The sequence below is a fragment of the Bos mutus genome, chromosome 10 (genome assembly GCF_027580195.1).
Source record: "Bos mutus isolate GX-2022 chromosome 10, NWIPB_WYAK_1.1, whole genome shotgun sequence".
In the NCBI taxonomy this organism is placed as follows: Eukaryota; Metazoa; Chordata; class Mammalia; order Artiodactyla; family Bovidae; genus Bos; species Bos mutus.
In genome coordinates, this window is record NC_091626.1 from 50,033,863 (window position 1) to 50,058,638 (window position 24,776).

General features: G+C 40.1%; 1 protein-coding gene across 1 annotated transcript in view; it reads left to right on the forward strand.

Moving 5' to 3' along the window:
* Positions 1–11,175: 11,175 nt before the first annotated feature.
* SCG3 (secretogranin III) overlaps positions 11,176–24,776 on the forward strand; it is a 41,124-nt gene continuing 27,523 nt past the window's right edge. Inside the window, exons 1-7 of the mRNA XM_005900463.3 lie at positions 11,176–11,560; positions 12,248–12,300; positions 12,796–12,841; positions 12,936–13,151; positions 17,723–17,865; positions 18,928–19,077; positions 22,421–22,598. Of these exons, the coding sequence (XP_005900525.1) occupies positions 11,470–11,560; positions 12,248–12,300; positions 12,796–12,841; positions 12,936–13,151; positions 17,723–17,865; positions 18,928–19,077; positions 22,421–22,598 (877 nt within the window). The 5' untranslated portion in view covers positions 11,176–11,469. The remainder of the gene's footprint in view (positions 11,561–12,247; positions 12,301–12,795; positions 12,842–12,935; positions 13,152–17,722; positions 17,866–18,927; positions 19,078–22,420; positions 22,599–24,776) is intronic.

Genomic DNA, 24,776 nt, shown 5'->3' on the forward strand with positions numbered 1-24,776 from the left:
GAATTTTTTAACACAGTGCCAATGTTCAGATTCTACTCTGGGCAAAATAAACCAGCATCTTTGGAAATAGTATGAACACTTGATAGTGGTGCTTGTGGACTTGATTTTACATCCCTTCAAGAGGCATATAATGTCAAGTCCCATAATGAGTGATGCTAAGTTTCACCGCCAAATTAAACTGCTACTACTAAGTCACTTCAGTCATGTCTGACTCTGTTTTACCCCATAAACGGCAGCCCACCAGGCTCTCCCGTCCCTGGGATTCTCCAGGCAAGAATACTGTAGTGGGTTGCCATTTCCTTCTCCAATGCGTGAAAGTGAAGTTGCTCAGTCGTGCCTGACTGTTAGCGACCACATGGACTGGAGCCTACGAGGCTCCTCCATCCATGGGATTTTCCAGGCAAGAGTACTCGAGTTGGGTGCCATTGCCTTCTCCACCAAATTAAACTGGTAACTACCAAATAAATCCATCTTAAAGGTAAACATATTCTTTGCATTAGCAAGTAATCTGTGCAGTAATATTATAGAAACTTGGAAATGTCCTCACATAATTGTTTTAGAATTCATTGATAATTCTTGCAATATGAGGTTGCAGAGTGATGATTTTCTAGTTCTAGTACTCTTTTCTAATTTGTTAGCTTGTGTTCTTCTGTAAAGAAGGATTTCAACTCCTCCTACTTTAAGTATCTGTTATGGCCTCATGGCTTATTTGTCATGTGTGTTACTTTTAGTTTTCCTGTGTCTTTATTTTGATGCTAAAATTGTTGTGAGTTTGTAATTGGGGGTTACTTCAAGCCAGCTCCTGTTTGTGTCCTTTACCCACTTTTATTCTATTATTGACTATTAATAACTTTTAATATATTATGTAAATTTATTTTTGCAAGTATTTTCCACAGCTTTCAAACTTGTGATAACATACTTTATAAAAAAAATTTAATTAGGTAGTTAATGTATCATTCTTTTCCTTTATGTTTTGTTTTGTCTGTAATATTTAGAATAGCATTTCTCTTCTCAAGATCATAAAAGTAGTCACGTAATTTTTCATGTTTTCATATTTCAATCTTTGATCTATAGGCAACTTACTTCAATGAAGTTATAAGGAATACATCTATCATTTTAAATACTGCTAGTGAATTATCCCAACATCATTTATGAATGAATTATCTTTCCCCCACTGATTTTTAAGTGACACTTCTATCATATAATGAATCACTATTTCAGGAAGCTATTGCAGTGGTTCTATTTCTGGACTATAATGTTGTTTTCCTGTGCCAGGGTCAAAATGTTCTTGTTACAGTAGCTTTATAATTTAGTATGTGTAAGACACTTCCCTTCATTTTATTTTAGAATTTTCTTGGTTATCTATTTGTTCATTTAAAAAAATATTTATTGTGCACCTACTAGATGCCAGACTCTGTTTCAGGTGTCAGAATAGAAGAAAGAAAATTCCTGCCCTTAGTGAGCTTGCATAGCCTGGAGGAGGAGATGGACAATGAGACAAACTTATTAAAGGTTGTAATAAATGCTAAGAAAGAAACAGAATGATGTAACAGGGGACAGCTGAGTGAGGACACTGATCAGAGAAGACCTGTCTAAGGAAGGGACATTTGCCAGGATGAGAAGGAGCTGGGTCTGTGAAGGAGCACTCCAGGCAGAAGCACATGCAGAAGTCCTGTGTCAAGGGAAATCTTGCCATGTTCTGGGAACAATGTGAAGGGCCATAGGAGTGGGGCAGCATGAAAGAAGACATAAGGTGGATATTTTCAATTTTCTTTCCCCCGCCCCTGCCCTGGATTCACGGTGCGCCCTGCTCTGTACTCAAGAAGGTTGACTTCCAAGGACTGTCTTGGTGACTCCCTTGCCCTCTGGTCTCTGGTTGATTTCAGCCACCGGGGACACTTGTAGGAGATGACTGGAAGAAAGGAAAGTGGTGCCAGGAGATTTATTTCCTTGGCTCCCTCCCTGTTATTAATAGATTGCCTCATCTCGGCTGCATCCTCTACCAAAGGCCACAGTCCTGTCAGCTCACACCAGACCCAGGCCTTAGTGGTAATGTCTCCTACCTGTGACCAGGTGCAGGCTACTACACCTCTCCATGTTGTTCTGCCCAAGCCCGACCCGTACCTTCCATCAGACTTAAACTGTCAGGTCTTAGTTGCCATGCACAGGCTTCTCTCTAGTCGTGGCCCACAGACTCCAGAGCGCATGGAATCAGTAGTCCCATGGCATGTGGAATTTTAGTTCCTTGACCAGAAATTAAACCTGCATCTCCTGCACCGGAAGGCGGACTTACCCATTGGACCACCAGGGAAGGCCCTGACTTAAACTTTTAAAAAATCACTCTGGTTGTTTTAAAATATGAATTGAAGGCTTGTAGATATAGAGCAAGATGAAGGCAAGCAGAGAAATCCTATCAGGAACAGAGTTAAAACCAGGACTGCCTTGAAAATCTTTAATGTGTGGTCACTGGCTGAGAAACACATGACTCTGAGCTCCATTCATTCATTCAATGTTTTTGATAATTATTTATGTTCCAGGCACTATTATGGGTACTCAGGATAGATAGATCAAAAATTAAATAGTATGTCAAAACAGAAAAGTGGCAAGAAATAATGAAAAAGTAGAGCAAGGTAATAAGGTAGGGATACAGGGGTGGCAGACATAGGTATAATTTTAAATAATCTGTCACAGAGAAGGTGACACTTGACCCAAGGTCTGGAGGAGGTGAAGAGATTAGCCATGCAGAGAATATTCCAGGCAGAGTGGGAAGGCGCTGTAAAGGCACCAGTGTGAGGGCATGTCTGATTGTGCCTGTGACAGCAGAGGCCAGTGTAGACTGAGCTCAGGGGCTTGGGGGTGCGTGCAAGGGAATGAGGTCAGGGAGGCTACAGGAGTCAGACCATGCAGGGCTTCCCTGCAGGTTTGTTTGGAGTAGATGGGGCAGAGAAGAGAGAACTGCTTTCCTCTGTAGGTCAACCCACTCTCACCCAGCCTCCTAGTGCCCACTCTTCCATGATTGATGGGAGGGGAAATCCAATAATCACTCTTAGTTTCTCAGAATGCATGAGTCCTGTCTAATTGTGTTTATGCAATGTCTGTCAAGCAGGAAATACTGGCCTCATTCGCCAACGTCTGTAAAATGTTGATATCCAAGGAGAAGAAACCTGAAATTTTACCACGAACCCTTCAGGTGCATGGGCAGCCAAGTCATCCGGGGTCCCCATGACATCAGCATGCCTACAGGGATGGCTGGAGGATGGGCTTCGGAGCACCAGAGCAAAGCTATTGATTTTCTGCTCCACTAAGAAAGATGTTTAACTGTATTTTCAGATACACCTTTAGGAGAAAGAAGAACAATCTCTCTTATTGCTGTCTCTACTGATGGGCAGTAAATTTAAAATAACCCTTTTCTTTTAAAGCTTTTTATTGTGAAAAATTTCAAGCATATACAAAATTAGAGATTAGTATATTGAATCTGTATATGTGTACTCATTACCCAGATTCAATAATGATCAATTAATGGCCAATCTTATTTTTTCTATTTAATCTAGCTATATATTTTTTCCTATTTTTGGTTTTGGTTTTGCTTTTTTTTTGGCTGCACTGACTTGCAGGATCTTAGTTCTCCCAGCAGAGATTGAACCCAGGACCCTCAACAGTGAAAGTGCAGAGTTGTAACCACTGGACAGTTAGGGAGTTCTCATTCCTGAGGTTTTAAAGCATATTCCAGGGATGGATATGGCTTGCACACTTACTATATGTCAGACACTATCCTAGGTGTTTGGATTCAGCAGTGAAAAAATAATAATAATAATAAAATAAAATTCCTGTCCACAAAAATCTCACAGTCTAGTTAGAGAAAGATAAAGAAAATCAACAAGTGCGTTATCCGGTATGTTAGGTGGTAAGAGCAATGGGGAAATATAGGCAGAGGGAGGGCGGGGAGAATGCAGGGGCAGTGGCTACAGCTTTAAACAAGGGGGTCAGGGTATGTGTGGTGAAGATTGGGATGCCTTGCTCAGATGCCACTTCAGAACTGAAAATCTTATCCCCCCAACTGCTGAAATGGAGAGGGCAATGGCAACCCACTCCAGTACTCTTGCCTGGAAAATCCCATGGATGGAGGAGCCTGGTAGGCTGTAGTCCACTGGGTTGCTAAGAGTCAGACGCAACTGAGCGACTTCACTTTCACTTTTCACTTTCATGCATTGGAGAAGGAAATGGCAACCCACTCCAGTGTTCTTGCCTGGAGAGTCCCAGGGATGGGGGAGCCTGGTGGGGTGCCGTCTATGGGGTCGCATAGAGTCGGACACGACTGAAGCGACTTAGCAGCAGCAGCAGCAACTGCTGAAAAGAACCACCTCATCCAGGGTCCTGACTGCTTCCTGGTAAGGCCTATACTCAATGACTGATCTATTCAGGAGTATAAAGGCCTACATCTCTTGCCGCAACTCCAGACAGTTCTGAAGGATCATCTCATCTTTAGATCCCCTGCAAGGTTGGCTAAAACCTCCACTGATATTGTGTCATGGCTCAGTTTTTTCCACTGGCAAATCCTTCTCGTTTTTCCCTTCCATAGGTGTTGATTCAAGAGACTATCCTGCATGCTAATCTCCATTTCAGAGTCTGTTTCTCAGGGAACTCAACCTGAGACACTAGGCCTTCCCAAGACCATGATTTCTAGCAAAGATATGATCTGTGTTAAGGGATTAAGCCCTGGAACTATTTGGAGGAAGAACATTGCAAGAAGAGAAAACAAGTTCAAAGGCCCTGCAGCAGAAGTAGGCCTGCTGTGTTTGAGGAAGTCAAGAATGGCCTGGACTTCATGCCAGCTGAACACGTGTTACAGCTAGTACCTTGTGAAGATCCACAAGGAAGCACATGCTCTCAGTAATTCAGCAAGTCCTAGAATGGACCATATAGAAAGGAATCCCGGTTTGTATCCTTTAACTTCCTTTCCCACAAACCCCAAACCACTACAGAACAGGGAGAAAGCCTGGATAACCCCCTATCCCTAAATCCTGGTGCCACAGAAGCCAGCTGCAGGACCTGGGAGGGTGTAGGATGGATACTAACTTGAGGAGCCCTTGGGAAGCCTTAGCCCACCTCAGACATGACCCTGACCAGGTAGCAGTTTTACCCCTGCAATGGGAGGGGATTAGTAGGGCTGATGGAGAGGGATGATGTCTGGCAAAGTTTGGCTATTTGAGGTACACATGTGGCTTAGGAAAAGGTGTCAAGTCTCATGTAAGAGGGACTGTTGTGGATAGATTCATAAGGTGATAAAATTTATTCAACAGACATTAACTGACTTCTTTACAGTACCCTAGGCACTAAGATAGAAAGGTGAGTCCTCATCAGCACCTCCTCTCAAAGAGGTCACAATAAAAAGAAAATATGAACAATGACCATGCACTGTGAAAATCACCTAGAATGGTATTGAGTAGTAGCAGAATAAAAGACAAAAACCCTCTCACTGAATTCTCATTCCCCTCTTGCTGATCTTATCACTTTCTATTTTCACATCCCAGAAGATAATTCGTTTAAATTGTCTGAAACATAATAGAATATCTTTTAGTATATAAAATTATTTATACAGATTATATTGCTTTATTGAGTTTTTTTCTGATTATAAAACCAGTACATACACATGTTGAAAATTCAAGGAATTTACAGCTGCCTAATTAACAAAGAAAAAGTCCTAACCTAGCAACCACTCTAAACATAATCAGTTTAGCTCAGTTCAGTTGCTCAGTCATGTCTGACTCTTTGCAACCCCATGAACTGCACCACACCAAGCTTCCCTGTCCACCACCAACTCCCAGAGCTTGCTCAAACTCATGTCCATTGAATCGGTGATACCATCCAACCATCTCATCCTCTTTTGTCCCCTTCTCTTCCTGCCTTCAATCTTTCCCAGCATCAGGGTCTTTTCCAATGAGTTTGTTCTTCGCATCAGGTGGCCAAAGTATTGGAGTTTCAGCTACAGCATTAGTCCTTCCAATGAATATTCAGGACTGATTTCCTTTAGGAGTGACATAATGGGATAAACATAATGGGAAATAAAATTTTCAAGTCACTATTTATGAACACACACATGTACACAACTTTTATGATATGAATCATACTGCTAACAGGAAACTTGATATTTTTACTCAGTAATGTTTAACCTATCCTAAATACTACATTCTATAATGTAATGAACATCTGTTGTTTTGCTTGCCTTACTCGCTCACCCTATTCCTTCTGGGAAATTGCTCTACCATTGTTGTCCTGGAGAAAGCCCTTGTATGACTCACTTCTTCCTCCCACGACCCCTGGAGCAAATGATTGACCCAATCTGGTTTAGTCATCGTACAAACAAGGTAAGCAAACAACAGAAAACTTTGCCATCCAGCCACCTTCTCCTCCTTCCCACTCAGATTCAGTGCTGGCACTTTGCTCTCTGTAGGTGACCTATCACATTTTGTCATTTGGGCCCATTTTCTTTATTCATATACTTTTTTCATTTCCATGCTTTCACTTTCCTTGTTTTGTTTATGTATAGCTGTGCTGGGTATTCATGGCTGCCCTCGGGCTTTTCTAATTGCAGAGAGGCAGGGCTACCCTTCACTAACGCAGCGGGCTTCTCATGGCAGTGGCTTCTCCTGTGGTGCACAGGTTCCTCAGTAGTTGTGACAAACAGGATTATTTGCCCTGCAGCAAGTGGAATCTTCCCAGACCAGGGATGGAACACATGTCCCCTGTGGACAGGCAGATTCACAACCACTGGACCACCAGGGAAGTCCTCACTTGTTTCAGTTGTCTTATTTGCTCATTTTCATCATCCTTGATGACTTCAACTTCCATCTCATAGTGAACTTCCAGATTCCACATTTCTCGTCTGAGCCACACCAACAGCCATCTCTAGTGTTGGCATCCTGTGTCAGCCTTTTTAACAGCAATGAATCCATGCCTATAACTGTAGCTGTAAAAGCTTTTGCCAGCTCTGTCTCTCTATTCTTAGTCCTTTCGTGAATACCTCTTCTGCAAGACTACTCTCCTTTGTTAAGAAAATGCTGAGTGGATAATCACGCTGACAGAGTGGCTAACAGCTCTTGAAGGAACTGGCAGCTCCTGAAACTGCAACACTGTCATGATCCTCCAATGTGGGGCAGCCATCAAGGTCTCAGCATTTGAAGAGCAAAGGTAAACAGACAAGCCTCCATCACTTCATTCATTTACTTAAGCAAGCAGATTTCCAGATACTGTAAGAAGGGCTGAGAAATGAAGGGTGAGCAAGATAAGACCTTTCCCCTTGGAGAGTTCATAGATTAGTGGGATAGACAGATATGTATACAATGAGAAATAAGATTTTATAAACATATGTACAAAACATTTTCTTAGAAAAACATGCACCAAAAGGAAATATGCCCAAAGTTAGCAGGGATTGCCTCTATTAGATGATTTTTCCCCTTTTAGCTTACTGTATTTTTAGAATTTTTCCTTCAATATACATTTATTATTTTTGAAATGAAAAGAATCATGTACAAAGAGCAGCACAATAAGACACATGCTGTATTGGAAGTGTGCACAGTATTCTAAAGAAGCAACCAACATGTCTTGGGAAATGAACAGAAAATCTTGCAATATCTTATACTGATATGTGTCTTTCACAAGCCAAACAAATGCAATGTATGGCCTTGTTTGGATTGTGATCTAAGCAAACCATCTGTAAAAATATTTATAAGGCAAGTGGGGAATCTGAACTTTGGCTGAATATTTGATGATAGTGAAGTATTATTATTATGAGATATGATAAAGGTATGACAATAATGCTAGGAAAAAAGAACTCTTATCTTTTAGGTAAACATACTGGTATGCTTGTGGGTGAAATGATATGAAGTTTGGGATTTTTACAGGTGAATATAAAATAAAAACAGTGGTCATGAGTTAATGATTACTGAAATTGGGTAATGAATTCATGGATTTTGTTTCAATATTTTTACTCCTTTTGTGTTTGTCTGAGACTTTCTACAATACAACATGCAATAATAATATAAAATTTTCTCTAAAAAACTTCAAGTATCTCCATCTTCAAGACTAAGCTCGAAAGGCATCTTCTATACTGAATGATCAATCCATGTGTAACACTGATGAAGTTACTGTGCCTTGTATGTTGTTTATTTCACAATCACCTGATCTGCTTCAGTGATACTTGTCTTGCAACTTCAACATATATTTGTTTATATTATTCAATGTTTCTGGTGTGCTTTTACATAACAATTGAATATTTTAATCTTTTTATGATTAAAACAAGAGATCTTCTCTTTGAAACCTTTCCTGATCATTCACTCCATTATTTGCACCCCACCTGAACTCTGCATATACCACAGGGAACCCATAAACACTCTTGTGTTTATTTGTTCACTTATATTTAAGTGACATCAATGTGTAGCACGTGAAGAGCATTCAGTAAATAGTTGCGGTGGTGCTTGTTATAATCAGTCATTTCTCCCAGGCTACAAAACCAGCAGTGACTATATCTTACTTATCTTTGTATACTTGGCAATTATCTTAATACCTGGTACATTCTGAGTGCTCAATAAATATCCCTTAAGTGAATGAATGAATAAATGAAACTTAGGATTACTCTACTCATAGACCTATGCTGAGTCTGATAAAAAAACATCCATAAGACTTAGAAATGTAAATTAATTCATGCCTTAGAGTTTACCCCATGCTCCACAGTTCATTTGGTCAGAAACACACTCTTAGATTTAACACTTTGAGTGCAAATGACAGGGAAAAGCCAAATACTTTTTTCATTTTTGGCAAGCAATGCAATGTCCTCAATAGCCGTGAAAGTGAAAGTCGATCTACTCTTTGCAACCCCATGGACTATACAGTCCATGGAATTCTCTAGGCCAGAAAACTGGAGTGGGTAGCCTTTCCCTTCTCCAGGGGATCTTCCCAACCCAAGGATCAAACCCAGGTCCCCACATTGCAGGTGGATTATTTACCAGCTGAACCACAGGGGAAGTCCAATAGCCATCCCTTACCTTAGTTGTATCCTGAGACCCTCCCAACTGCAAACATACATTGTGGGGAAAGGCAAGTTAAAGGATGGGACATAGGATGGAGTGGAGCTCAGGGATTAGATCAGCGACAGAGTAAGTCTCCATGAATGGCTATTTCACCAAATTTTTGGTAATGTTTCTTAAAAGCTAAAAATACTTCATGACTTATTTTTTAGGCTGTGTCAAAACATTCCTGGCATAAAATGATTTGATCAAGGGACTTCCCTGGCAGTCCAATGGTTAAGACCCCGTGCTTCCAAGAAGGGGGCAAGAGTTGGATCCCTAACTAAGATCCCACATGCCGCACCATGAAGTTAAAAAAACAAACAAAATGATTTGATCAAGACATGTATTCAACTGTTCTCCACAATTACATTGCAAAGTAAACAGAGCCTGCCACCTCTGCTTTAAAGAAGAGGAAAATAAGGAAATTTACCCTTCACTTGGATAGGATTTCAAATTGGGAGATGTAATTTTTTCAAATGCGGCCTACTGGGATACTAATGTTATGTAATTACTGCCAAGAAACAACTGTTTGCTTTATTTATTTATTGTAAAGTAAAAAAAAAATAGCTTTATTGCTTTGCCAGGCAAATGGGGCATCAGGTGATGATGGGAGAACTGTGACCTTCTCTGGAATGAAGAGTGCTCCATCAAGTAGTTAACATCTTCAATTTGGTGGGGTTTTTAGTTCTACAGACGATCTCAAATATATTATGTGTTTCCCTTGAGGGGGAACCTGGACCCTGCCCCCAAGGCTGCATTACTGTTTCTTGACAACTATTTGTTTTAAAGTAGGTGCTAGATCCAAAGTACTCTTTAGATTCTTAAAGTATTTGAGTGATATCCAAACCCAAAGCCCTTCAGAATGAGGGAGATTTGTTTGTTAGCTTGCTTGCTTGTTTATTTATTTTTAGGTACTTGAACAACTAACTTGCTCCTTGAAAAGCAGGGATAGAGAAATCAAAGGCCTGATTGTGCTGAATTCTTCTCTGTGATCATTATTCAGACTAGTTCCCAGCATGCCACAGTCCAAAGGAAAGGGTCCAAGATCTGTTTAAAACTCAGAGACTAAACAACTTACTCAGCACCCTGCTCACATTATTAGTGTTGCTTGTATTCATTATTTTAAAGTCTTTTTTTGCTAGCTCCTTTCATGCAATAATCTTAGGCTTCTGGAAATATTCTCGAAATATAGGAAGCACCTCCCTGACCTGGTTATGATGAAAAATGCTTTTCATGACTATCCCGTCTCTTCAAGGAACCTTGAAACAACCAAGTTCTTAGACATAATTGAATCCCAGAGAAGAATTTTACAGAAGTGCAGCTTCCTCCCCCCCACCCCCATCCCATTTCCCCCTTTTCCTTTCTTTCTTTGAAGAGGGGTTTCCCATCGTGAGAAAGGGAAATTTTTTTTAATCGAAATTGGCTCCTCCTGCTGCTCACCTACCCCTGAGTGTTGAGGATATTCACTCTTAGGGGAACAAGCAATAGTGTGGGGGGGGGGGGCAATGGTGTGTGTGTGTGTAGGGGGGGGACAGGCAATGATGTGTGTGTGTGTGTGTTCTGTTTCAGCATCTAGGAGAGTGACTGTGTTGCAGCAATCTATTTGAAAGAATGTTCCCTAAATATCCCAATTAAAAAGACTCCATAGAGCTGAGACAAGAGCACCAAGAGAGCCCTGGTATGTCAACCCAAATTACAAAAGGCACAGCTTTTCTAAGAATATAAGAATTATATCTGTCTTTTAGGTACAGACAGTGGAATGGAAAGGACTTTTTGGAGAAGATATCCCAGAATAATTTCAAAGCAGAACCCTTTGCCTATGGTTATCTAGCTTTCCTTAACAGGTGCACAGGCAGAGAAGGCACTTGGTCCCTGAGGTAACATTTACTTGCAAGGTTAGGACAATGATGTCCACGACCCTGATTGCAGGATCAGCCCTAGGACTGCGGCACAGAAAATACGCTAGCCCGTCTGTCGTCCCTCCCCCGCTTCCATTCGTGGAGAGAATTGGAGTAGCTTTGGAGTTGCTGACGCCATCCCTTCCCGCCTCTGACTCTCAGAGAGCATGCGCTTCCATCCTCACTTCCTCTCAAGGAGGGAGCGAGAATAAGGCGACGCCCAAGCCGACCCGCTGCCCGCTCTTGTCACAGGAACTTCAGCACCCACGGGACGGACAGCGCTCTCCTCCACCTGGAGGAGACCTGAGTCCCGAGCGCCCACTGTCTAATTAATCCCTTTACTCCGGAGCCCAGCAGAGCTCCACTAGACGCAGATCCCCGCCACTAGCCCTCCCCGCGCCCACTCTCCTAGCTTTTCCTGTTTTTACTCCTCCTTTTCATTCATAACAAAAGCTACAGCTCCAGGAGCCCGGCGCCAGGCTGTTTCCGAAGCCAAGCGTGGAAGAATGGGTTTCCTTTGGACCGGCACTTGGATTGTGGTATTGATGCTCCACAGCAGCCCAATTCAGGCTTTCCCCAAACCGGCAGGTAGCCAAGGTACGTGGACCCTTTTCTTCCCACCTCCTTTCTATTTTGCTACGGAAGGTAAAGCTTGATATAATGCGCGGGCTGTATATCACCGTGCCTCATTTTCTGATCACATGGTATCCACGCACATTGACAAAGAAATCGGTTAGAACTTAGAGCCAGAAGACAGATTTTCCTCACTTTTTAAATGATAGAGCAGTAACATGGATTGTTTTGAAAAATCTTATTTTGAAATTGGGAGGGGGTGGCTTTTCCGTCTATTAAAGTGGTTTCGTTGTTTGTTTGTTTTTTTCCCTAGTCATCTTACAACCTTTCTCAGATTTTCTGTTCATAACATGTTCAATGTGTGATAAAAAAAAAAGCTTTTAATGTGCCAACAATTCCAATCCAAATTATGCTCTGTCTCCTTGAAAACAGCTGGTAAACCAAGTGTTAGAACTCTGTTAGATTTCTGGTCAGCAAAAAAAAAAAAAAAAAAAAAAAAAAAAAAAAGTGTAATTCTATACACTGGGATAATAAGCAAGGCAACGCTGATAATCATTTTTATTGTATAATCTTATAATTTTTGTCAATGTATATTTTTGTTTCACAGTCATCCAAAAATATTTCTATTTTCTTTTTTGAAGATTTTATTTAATGAGACACATTGTCTTTCGAATACACAATTAAATTTGCATTTGTGTGTGTTTATTCTAGACAAACCCCTACATAATAGAGAATTAAGTGCAGAAAGACCTTTGAATGAGCAGGTAGGTCAGAAGTAAATGTTATTTCATTTTATTTTAGTTATACTATTTAATGTAATCATGCTGTGACCTTTTAGCCATTTTGAATTCACAGACCTCAAAACTTAATAATAAACTGACTGAAATTATGATGGGAAATATAATTTTGGTAATTTCTGTATCCTGACAGTTGAATATAGAGAGTTCTGTATAAAACAAAGAGCTGACTGCATAAAAATCCAGTAAGCTCAACATCACATCCACTCTATTGTAAGATTTCTTAACTTATCAGAGATTTATCTTTTACCAATATTATCAGAGAAGGGAATTAATATTTATAGACTATTTGTTCTTTTATTTCATTTAATCTTTATGACAATACTTTGAGATAAAAAATATTATTTATATCCTACAAACAATAAAACTAAATCCCACAAGGATTAAATTATTTAGCTATCATATTTGGTAAGTGGTAGAGCAATGATTTAAAACCGGGTCTATCTCCTGTTTGTTTCACAGATTGCTGAAGCAGAAGCAGACGAGATTAAAAAAACGTACCCTCCAGGTAATAAGAAATTAGTTGATGTTAATTTAAATAATGTAGGCCGTGAGAAGCTTAACTAAAATGGATGTGCTGGGCTTGGGGGCTTTTCTTCCAGAAAACAAGCCAGGTGAAAGCAATTATTCCTTTGTTGATAACTTGAACCTGCTAAAGGCCATAACAGAAAAGGAAAAAAATGAGAAAGAAAGACAATCTGTAAAAATTTCCCCAAATGATAATAAATTGAATGTGGAAGATGTTGATTCAACCAAGAATCGAAGACTGATTGATGATTATGATTCTACTAAGAGTGGACTGGACCGTAAATTTCAAGGTAAATGAAGAAAAAGAATGTTTGCTATCTATTTTCTCTAATCTGTAGTTTCCCATTATAGGTAAGAGAAAGTCCTATACTTTGAAAATCTCTCTTACACACTCACAATCCTTTATTAGTCCATGTCCAAAATTGAGAAAAGGCCCAAACTTAATTGATATCATGCACAATTCCAGCTCCACAGAAGCCCAGGTTTTATTGTCTCTTTAAAGGGTCCTTTGAGTTCATTTTAACATTCTAATTTATTTTAACTATAAATACAAAATATCATAACTCCCATATAATTAAATCAACAAAATACCTGACACACACAATTCAAGGTGAAATACTTATTACTCCCTTTCCAGTGTTCTCTTCCTAGCTATAGCCTGTCTCCCTAGGCATTCTAACCTTTCCATGGCTTCAGTTCCCATCTATATCCTGATGTCTCATATCACTAGCCAGACTTCTCTGAACTATAGACCGATAACTGTCTACCAACTTAACATCTTCCCTTTGAAGTCTCAGAAGCACCTCAAACTTAACATGTCCAATGTTAAACTCATAATTTCTGTAAACCTTATAATTTAGCCCTCTTTCCTCTAGGAAAGGCACTACTATACATCCTATTTTTCAAGACAAATCTAGGAGTCAAACCATTATTTTCCTTACCCCTCACATTCTAATCCATCAGTCGTATCATTTTTACTTCCTATGTGTCATCTCAATTTTTTTCCTCTATTACTAATCACCTGCATCCTTTTCCAAGCTCCAATCATATCTCACTTGAACTACAGCAAAATCTTTTAATGGATCTTCCAGCATTCGCTCTGACCCCCTCCAGCTTATTCATGTAGCAGCCAGAGTGATCTATTCAACACACAAACATGAGCATGTCACTCTTTGGCATAAAACCTGCTAATAGATTCCCATTTCTCAGGATAAAACCGAAAATCCTTAATGTGTCATCTACAGTCTTACCTGGACTGTCTACTTCTCTGGTTTATCCAGCACATGATCTGATAGAAACCTTGTTTCTTTCCAACATGGCACTGATCGCAGTTTGTAATTTTACATCCCTGAGTGTGACTACTTATGATTTATCTTTGTCTCCTAAAATAAACTGAAAACTCAGTGAGAGTAGAAAGACTATAGTCCCAGTGTCTGGAGCTCATGAACTGATAAATGAACAAATGCACAAATAAGGGAATACATGAGGGAGTAAATTAAATATTGTCCTGAGGCATTGAGATCTGCCTCAATTCCTCAGTGTGTCTTCCATTCTGAGTACTGGTTCTTAGGAGTGACTGTAGATTTTCTTATGTGTCTTAATTCTCTTCCATGGGCCACAAGAGAAATATACTGATTATCTCTGCCAGAAAACAACTACTAATTAGACTTTTATAGGCTATCATAGCCTGAGGAGAATTGTGTTGTATATGTATGGGGTAGGGGAGATGGTCTATATTTTTATACATTTCATGTTGTGTACTACATGAAAAAGTTTTTTTGAATTCTACTCTTTTTAACCTAAAATATTTGGGCTAGCAATAAATGGGTACTGGGTATAGCTGCATGTGAAACAGATTCAACCACTTGGGTTGAGTTGACCGTTTAATAAAAATATAAAAATCATCTAATGTTTGTCTGTTTTTTGGTCAGATGGGTTGTGCATGCAGACAGAGGTAGATCTGTTTGTGATCTGATCACTAACTGAGCACCTTATTTTTAACATTGTTCAGCATTTTATTAACATCCCAAATAGATTCTAAACTATCAAATGCTAGGCTGATGGCTCTATGCTTGCCCTAGAGGTCATTTTAAGTCCACTTGAGTATATATAGAAGATTCTTGGAGAGAATGGTTTATGAGTAAATTGTTAATCTTCTCTCATACCCTGGTAATCCTGGAACCAGAAGGTTTGGGACCACCCAGGTGACTAGAGCCTCAGACGTGCAAACTTTCATCCCATAGAGAGGCCGAGGGGCCTAACTTCTGCAGGGCACTTTTACACCTTTAGGAAACCTCTGAATGAGCTTGTGCTGGAGAACCCAACAACTCTCCTTCTTGGTGTTTTCTGCAGTATGTGTGAGTTAGGATTTTTCCAAGTTTCTTTTAAGAAATATTGCTTTGGGGCTTCTCTCTGCATTCACCAAACAAATATTCATTGAGAAATTACTAATTATCAGACTATGAGCTAGACAGTAAGCTCTGTGTAGTTAGGGACCATGTCTAAACTATTTATCACTGTATTTCCAGTCTCAGCCCCTATTAAGACTTTAATACTAACATATTGAATAAATGAATGTTAAGTGCCATATTAGTTGCTGAAAATTCAAACTCAACTGGGCAGATGATGGAACAAGGCCCTTTTATATCCACTTAGAACTGGAGCTGCTTTAAAAAGTTATAAATGGTGAACTCATGTTTGCTTCCCCTCTGAGGTCTATATAGGAGGGTGAAATACCCCTTCATGAGCAGTAGAGAAGTCATTCTGAGTAATTCTTTCCATTGTGGAGGAGCAGGGGAAATCACAGAAGGCAAGGAGCATTGCCCCACAGTTCAGCTATTAACCCTGTCTAGCCAACCTGCACTAGGGGAGATCTGAATTCTTGGCTCCAGAGAATCCAGCAGTGCGGGGAGGAAAGAGGCTACTTCTTTAGAGTCTTGCTAATGTTCTCTCTGTAGTGAATTAAATGAACTTATAAGCAGCTGTTGCAGTTATTTTCCAGCTTCAGCAGGCAATCACTATTCTTCCTTTTTCAGATCCCAAGGGATAAATGGGAAGGGAAATAAATTCTTCTGCCTTTCCCTAGGCCTGGGTAGTTTCTGCTATACTTACTCCCCAGAGTCTGACTTGCAACCCACAAATGGACAAATCAGACCTAAGTGACAGTGAATCTCTGCTCTGGAAAAAATGGATGAGGAACCCAATTTTCAGTCAGCCAGGAGGGGAGCTGATTTTACAGGGTTTTCTAAGGGACTTTCTTGCTTGTTAGTCACTCTCGTACATAGGACTCAAAGGCCTTGCAGCTTACTGCTTGGCCTGCGATTCAGCAATAATACACTGTCAGAGCACTCCCAGCCCTCCATGGGTAATCACCCTGCTCACTTTCCTAAGCTTTCTTCCAAACAACACAAAGATGATATTCTGCCTGAGGCTGCATACCCTTCCATCTTTGCAGAGTCTGGAAAAATCTATGAATCCCCACGAGCTACAGAAGAAAAAGATAGAACCAGAATAGAATTATGTACTAGGTTCTTCTTTCTTTGGGTGGATATGTTCAGAATTCTTTGGACAGAATTTGGCTAGGGATTCAATGTCTATTTTCTCTAGAAGATAACTGCAGTTCCTTTATTTCAGGTGCAAATCCACTGTCCATAGTAATACAACTACATTAACTTTTGTATGATACTTGGCAATTTAAAAGGTGCTTTTACATCTTATCTCATTTGGTCCTCAGAATCCCATGAAATACATGCTGTTAATAACTTCCTTTATAGTGGTCCAAGAATACATAAATAACAAGAGAGATCATTGGAGCTAAATTTCTGATCTTTCCAAGCTGCCTAGAGGTGACAAGAGGAGTTAAGTGCCTTGTAAACTTGCACATATGACTATCCTGTTCCAGGGGGTATAGACTGTTGTTCAAATTGCTCAGTTGTGTCCAACTCTTTGCTACCCCATGGCCTGCAGCACTCCAGGCTTCCCTGTCCTTTACTGTCTCCCAGAGTTTGCTCAAACTCATGTCCTTTGAGTCAATGATGTAATATAGATTGGAAAAGACCAGTTGCTTCCTGGGAGTGCTCTGTGGGACATGGTGCCATTCTTCCTTGCCACCAACTCTACTGTATCCTTCCGTTTCCTCAGGATGGGCCCTTGCTTTAGTCTGGAGTGGTCCTGCCAAACGTACTCCCAGAAAAGCCAAGCACACATGTCAGCAAGCTTATCTGGAGAGGTTTCCATAGATTTACATACTGTATTGTGCAAATCTGTTATCACATTTTAAAAGTTTAAATTTCAGGGACATAAAATAAGTTCCTTATTCTCTGGAGAAAGAGCTGTCGCATTAAGCTGCCTTACATAAAGGCGCCCTGATACCTGTTCACAAGTGAACAGTTATTCCAAGTAAGTCACAAAATCTTCAGTACATACTCTTTGATTCTGGGTGTGAGGCAGGTTCCCCCTCCCCCAGCCCAGGAATTTGCCTGCAAAGGGAATACATGTGCAGATAATACCAGCCTACTCCTTGTGTGGAAATGGAATATCAAATTATGTAATATATAGAAGAGTGCTTTGAACAATACGGCATATTATCTATTGGTATTTTACTTTTTGTACTATTAGCACTAAAAATGTTGTCTTCAGATCTTCCTTTTATAATCGCATAAGAAGCTTTCAGAATTTCCATTACCATCCTAGATTCTTGAAGTCAAATTTTATTTCAAACCAAGAGTTTACATGGACAAAGCCTCACCTTAAGTATATTCCAAACATACCTGAGTGTACAAGATTCAAATTATAAATCTAATGTAATCCAAGAAACAGGCCTGTGATCACCACAATGTGAAGTTGTGATTGTTCTGTCTAGATGACCCAGACGGCCTTCATCAACTTGATGGCACTCCTTTAACTGCTGAAGACATTGTCCAGAAAATTGCTACCAGGATTTATGAGGAAAACGACAGAGGAGTATTTGACAGGATCGTTTCCAAACTGCTGAATCTTGGCCTAGTAAGTCATATGCATGAGAACAAACCAAATTCGTACAGTTTGGAACATGCTAAGAAGCCAAACCACTTGATTCAAAGAGCCAAATGTCTATAATGTGTCTACTTTATACCAGTCACCATGAGTTTCGAGGACAAGTAAGACTCCATTCTTTCCCTCTAGGAATTTATGCTTTAGCAGAGGCACTAGACAAGCACACACATTCTCACACTACAAGTTGTGTAAGAACCATCAGCATGATTTAGTATGCCAGAAGGTGGGTTATATCCAGTTAAGCAATAAGGAGAAGATTCAGAGGAGGAGGTGTTTGAAGTGAGTTTAGAAGGATGGTTAGGATTTAACCAGCAGAAATGTTTTAAAAATGTGTGAGCTGAGAAAGAAATAAGATGTGCAAAGCCATGCAATGATTGGGAAGCCCTACACAATCTAATCTGCCCCTGCCCCTGCCCCATCTTGGTTCCCAGGCACATTAACACAGTCCTGGCAGGCTTTGCTAAGTCACTTCAGCCGTGTCCAACTCTGTGCAACCCCATAGATGGCAGGCCACCAGACTCCCCCGTCCCTGGGATTCTCCAGGCAAGAACACTAGAGTGGGTTGCCATTTCCTTCTCCAATGCATGAAAGTGAAAAGTGAAAGTGAAGTCGCTAAGTCGTGTCAGACTCTTCGAGACCCCATGGACTGCAGCCTACCAGGCTCCTTCATCCATGGGATTTTCCAGGCAAGAGTACTGTAGTGAGGTGCCATTGCCTTATCCATGGCAGACTTTAGGAGGGCGCTAAATTTGCAGGTTTCAACAGTTGCCTACCATGACCTGCACCTGAGGGTTGAGAAACAACTTGAGGATTGTTTTCTGTGGGTTCCAACAGTAAAGACGGCCTCTTCCCAGGAGTGCTGGGCAGTCACTGTGACAGTCAGTGTGTACTAGGGGCATAAACAAGGGATGTTCAGAAGATGGACCAGAACATTCTCTTGTCTTCTAAAAATATGTGTTCAGCTAAAGAGTTTAGTATTTTTAAACCACAAAAATAGAACTAAGTTATATATATTTTGACTTTTTGTAACAGATTACAGAAAGCCAGGCACACACATTGGAAGATGAAGTTGCAGAGGTTTTACAAAAATTGATCTCTAAGGAAGCCAATAATTATGAAGAGGAACTCAATAAACCAACAAGCAAGACTGAGAGTCAGACTGGGAAAATACCAGAGAAAGTGGTAAGTATATGCAAATACATATGCATCAATTATATATGTGTGTATACACATGTGCATGGATGTGTGTACTTGGATTCGTATATAATTAATACAGTTCAGTTCAGTTCAGTCACTCAGTCGTGTCCGACTCTTTTTGACCCCATGAATCGCAACATGCCAGGCCTCCCTGTCCATCACCAACTCCCGGAGTTCACTCAAACTCTCATCCGTCGAGTCGGTGATGCCATCCAGCCATTTCATCCTCTGTCATCCCCTTCTCCTCCTGCCCCCAATCCCTCCCAGCATCAGAGTCTTTTCCAATGAGTCAACTCTTCACATGAGGTGGCCAAAGTACTGGAGTTTCAGCTTTAGCATCATTCCTTCCAAAGAACACCCAGGACTGATCTCCTTTAGAATGGACTAGTTGGATCTCCTTGCAGACCAAGGGACTCTCAAGAGTCTTCTCCAACACCACAGTTCAAAAACATCAATTCTTCAGCACTCAGCTTTCTTCACAGTCCAACTCTCACATCCATACATGACCACTGGAAATACCATAGCCTTGACTAGACGGACCTTTGTTGGCAAAGTAATGTCTCTGCTTTTGAATATGCTATCTAGGTTGGTCATAAATTTCCTTCCAAGGAGTAAGCGTCTTTTAATTTCATGGCTGCAGTCACCATCTGCAGTGATTTTGGAGCCCCCCAAAATAAAGTCTGACACTGTTTCCACTGTTTCCCCATCTATTTCCCATGAAGTGATGGGACCAGATGCCATGATCTTCGTTTTCTGAATGTTGACCTTTAAGCCAACTTTTTTACTCTCCTCTTTCACTTTCATCAAGAGGCTTTTTAGTTCCTCTTCACTTTCTGCCATAAGAAATTTCTGCCATAATTAATACAATCCTTGTGTAATTAATACTTTAGCTGGTGCCAAATAAGATTTGGGGTATGTGAAATTTTTAGTCCACTTAAAATATATTTTAATGAAACACCAATGAGTTAAAAGATATAAATGAACTCCGCTTTGAAAATAATGTAAAAAGTCATGTTATATTACATAGTAAAGATTATGTCCTATACCCCAGAGTAAAATAACACATATTATGTGAAATGGTTATCTCACATACAATTCATATAATCCCAGTGCACTGGATTCAAATGTTTCACAACTCTTGGTATCCAACTTCTGTTCACAGTGGATGTCATCATTTGCCCTCAACACCCCCCCCCATAAAAAAAAAAAAAAACTGGATTGATTTGATATTTTTCCACACCAGCTTTTTTTAAACTTTTTATTTTGTATCAGGGTATAGCCGATTAACAATGTTGTGATAGTTTCAAGTGGGCAGCAAAGGGACTGCCATACATATACGTGTATCTATTTTCCCCCAAACTCCACTCCCAGCCGGGCTGCCATATAACATTGAGCAGAGTTATCTGTGCTATACAGTAGGTGCTTATTGGTTATCCATTTTAAATACAGCAGTCCTCACCAACTTTTTATTCTGCAGAGCTAGTTGCCTCACGCTGCCTCTCCGTCTACCCTGTGCCCTTCCACCTGCTGCTTCCTCCTTCCATTGACTCAGGGGTCTGTGTCATCCTTTACTGAGATTTGTCATCCTGAAATCTTTCATCTCCCTGGACTCCTTACCTCTTCATCTTTTCTTTGGCCTTAGCCAAGCTACTAAAATCATTCACTCCTCCTCGAATTCTTTTAAACTTCTATTTGGAGCCAACCATAGGGGATATAAGAGAATATCAAACTCCTCACCTCTCCTTTCATTTTCTTCACCAGAGTGCCCACACCCCATGACCCCTCATCCCCTCCAACACCTGATCACAAATACAAGGGAAAAGTGGCTTATGGACTTATGGTCCTGTTTTAGGGGAGGCTAGAGAATGGAAATTGGTATGAATTGTTCTGTTTTTACCAGCTAGGTTAAAAGCTCTCCTTTGTTCTCCCTACTTCCAATCTCCACCATCTGTCATCTTTTAAAACAGCTTTGGAAGATCCATCTACCATAAAAAAATTTTCTAGACTTATCACATAACTCATGGCTTTCATTCAAGCTTACCAGTCTGAAGTAAAACTGACATAGCAATTTTCTTCCTTCACTCCCATTATGTACTCCTTACTTCTCACCTCTAAAATGTCCATATGCATTAATGAAAACAAAATTATTCTTCCAATAAATATTTATTGAGATACCAACTATGTACCAAGCACTGGGGTTACAATGCTCATTTAGAAAGGTATAATCCCTGTTTTCATGAAGCTTAAAGTCTAAAGGAAGAGGTAGATGGTCTTCAAATAGTCATGTATTTTAATTGCAACTGTGTTAAATGCTCTGAGAAAAGAAACATGGTTCTGTAAAACCTCATAAAAAAGGAACCTATCTTGGACTTAGGTTGGGGAGGCTTCCTGGAGGAGGTGACTTGAGCCAAAAACTGAAGTTAGGCATTAACTAAACTGAATAGGAATTAACAAGGGCAGGACTTGTTACTAACTGAATAGGAGTTAACTTGTGAGCATGAAAGGCAACCAAGAGAAGGATGTATGGAGTACCCAAATGACTGAAACCAGACAGTGTAGCTACTACGTATCTTTAAAAAAGATAACCTTGGCTACATCATGGAAAATGCAGGGATGGGAATACATCAGAAGGTAGTTGTGTACCAGTTAGAAGGGAAGAAGTTAAGGCAGCTTGGACTAGAGTGGGGCAGTGAAGCAAGAAATGTATAAATTTGGGATAAACTTAGAAAGTGTGGCCAATAAGGCTACTGATGGATCAAATGTAGGGAAATGAAGAGGAAGAGGCAAGCAAAGCTCTTACATTTCTGCCTAGTTCACTAAGTGGAGAATGGATCATTATGATAGGGAACATTTTCTACACATCAGGTCTGGGAAAAAAATCCTGTGTACCCTCCCAGACAGGCTTTAAAGTGTCACCCAGAAATCCCTAAGGTGTGACGTTCTGCTAGTATCAGACATTGTGACAGGCTTTCCTGTATCTTGGCACCATCCCTCTTGGTAGACTCTAAAACTCAAAGTTCATTTCCTTAGTGAAAGGCAATTTTATGAAAAAACACTCATGAGTATTGGTGAAGGGAAACCTGGCCAGAACAGGAACCTGCCTATTCTCCCTGGAGCAGGATTCAGGGTCTTCAGGTAAAGCACCTGTCTCTAAATCTCAATGCCCTTCCCATGTGACTTGATGCCCACATGCCTGGAAAAGTTTGATCTTGTGAAAGAAGAGGTGTTCGTGCACTTTAAAATTCAAGAGCATCACAGACGAGTGTCCATTAGTTCTAACAAAATGTTTATTTTGTACTGATTTCCGCCCCCCTCCCCACAACTGGAGACTCCAATGGCAGCAATTCAAGATGCTTTTACTAATGGAGAAAATGATGAAACAGTATCTAACACCTTAACCTTGACAAACGGCTTGGAAAGGAGAACTAAAACCTACAGTGAAGACAACTTTGAGGAACTCCAGTATTTCCCAAACTTCTATGCACTACTGAAAAGTATTGATTCAGGTAAACATTTTTTCTGATCATGTGAAACAGAAACAGTAATTCCAGGAAATGTGTGGGTGGGTTTTTTTTCTTCCTGTTTTCAGTTTCTAAATTCAACCGTCAATGACATATATTACGGCCTCGGGGAAAATGGTTCTCATTGATTTTTTTCAAAAGAAGTGTACTAGTCATGGAAATATTTAGGAAAGGATAATCAGGAAAGGTGGGATTTCTGGATAATTTAATCTTCATGTTAACAGAGGGTGCATTTATTTGTTCAATAAACAGGTATTGAACACATGTTGTATTCCTGGTTTTGGAGAGAACCTTGTACCCATGTAGGGATGAATCAGAGAGCATTCCCGGCCTGACCCAGTTCAGCCAAAGATTTTATTGCAAACCTCTTTAAGGTTTTATTTTCCTCCTTCAGTAGAACAGTGTATGGAACATAATTTATTATTTTTAAATTATATAGAATTTTGCTTTTTAAGTATTTTCAACTTGTCTTCAAATGAATTGAAGTGAACTAAACATTGGACTAATAAAGGTCAGGAGCTCAAAACGCACTTGGGAAATGATTTGCTTTTCTAAAAAATGAAATCCTTAATGTAGTGTTCTCTTTTCTAAGTGCACCAAAATGAGTTGACTGAAGATTTCAGTTCATGTTTATTTTTGGTTAATCTGCAAGGAGGATAATAATGTGCCAATTCTCTGTTGTTATTATCTAGATAGATGCCCTGTACTGACTTATGGCTTTTCTTCCTCCTATTTAAAGATTCATCCCCAGACTGAACATTCGTAATAAAGATTTCTGTAATTGTAACGTATTTTCCCAAAGTGACCTTAGAGTGAGCTTTCATTTCTGGAGAACATCCTTTTGTCCTTCAGTCCCAGACATTGACCAGATGGCACCCAGCCCCCCTGCTGGTGTCTGCAGGGCTTATGCATCTTGAGGGTCCATTCTGAGCCATCCTGCCCTATTGGTTGGCAGATACCCAGCTCAGAACCTCTGTCATCTTGGTGAGTCACTTCTTGTCAGTGAAGTGCATCAGCATGATACTAAATATTTTTATGGATATGACCTTGAGAAAATAATGTGACTGCTGAAGTTATCGTTCACCTGCACTTCCCAGGACTTCTCTCCTCCATCTTTTCTCCCACCTTCCTCTCTCCCAAGTTTGTGACTTTTATATGGTAATTTTCAGATTCCATCGTATGAAATATTTTTTATTTTATGTGCTTTAATCTTTTCAGTTTCCTTGACCCCATTCTTTCTTGCCTTTATTTTTATAAACTTTTAATTTAAATACTTATACTGAGGGCTTTGATACTACCCACCTTTTTCACTCAAGGTCTGAACCAATTGAGAAATAATTAAACAGAAAATGAAAGTATCTTCAATACTGATACACACTAGGTTGTAGAATGTAGCTTAGTGTGAGAACCAGCGGTGGGCTTGCCTATTCCCTACCCCTCAGTCTACCTCTCAGAACAGCTCTAGTCCTAAAATAGTTGGAGTTTATAAAATAGGCCTGTTTTCCAGGTCCCTGCCTTCCACTGTTGCAAAGCAGTGGAAAGGAGATTCCAAATGCCCATCAGTCAAGAAATGTAGACTGATGGCTGTTGGCTACCAGCCCCATCTGTGAGAAGGCTGAAAAGGTGGGGGGAAAGACTAGAAGAAGTATGTAGAGAAAATCCTTCATGGCAGCAAAAAGAGTAGGGAAGCTGTCCTCTAGCAACATAGGTTTTCTTTTCTTCAAGGAAATAGATTTTTTCCCCCCTGATTTCAGAATTAATGCAGCCACTGAACTACTGTAGAATCACTGGTCACCTTGTTCTATCAAGATACAGAACAGTATGTCAAATATGAAGTTTCCAAGAAACTGTTAACAGTGGTTAATCTATAGGAAGTTAATCTATAGTGGTTTTGCCCATAGGAACTAAGCATTGCGGGGAGGGGGAAGAAGAGAATATTGTGTTCACTTTTTACTTCTGTACCATTGGAATATTTTCATGATTTGTGTATATTCTTTGAAATGAAATCGAGGTTGAAAGCAATATATACTCCTGTTAAAAAGTCAACCTTGCATTTAAAAACTAAACATACATGTGTGTTCCTATTTCAAGTATTAAGCTTGATTAATGAAAAGAGGTCATTCTTGCCCTCAAAAACATAAGAGTAGAGAAGGGTTATTGGGT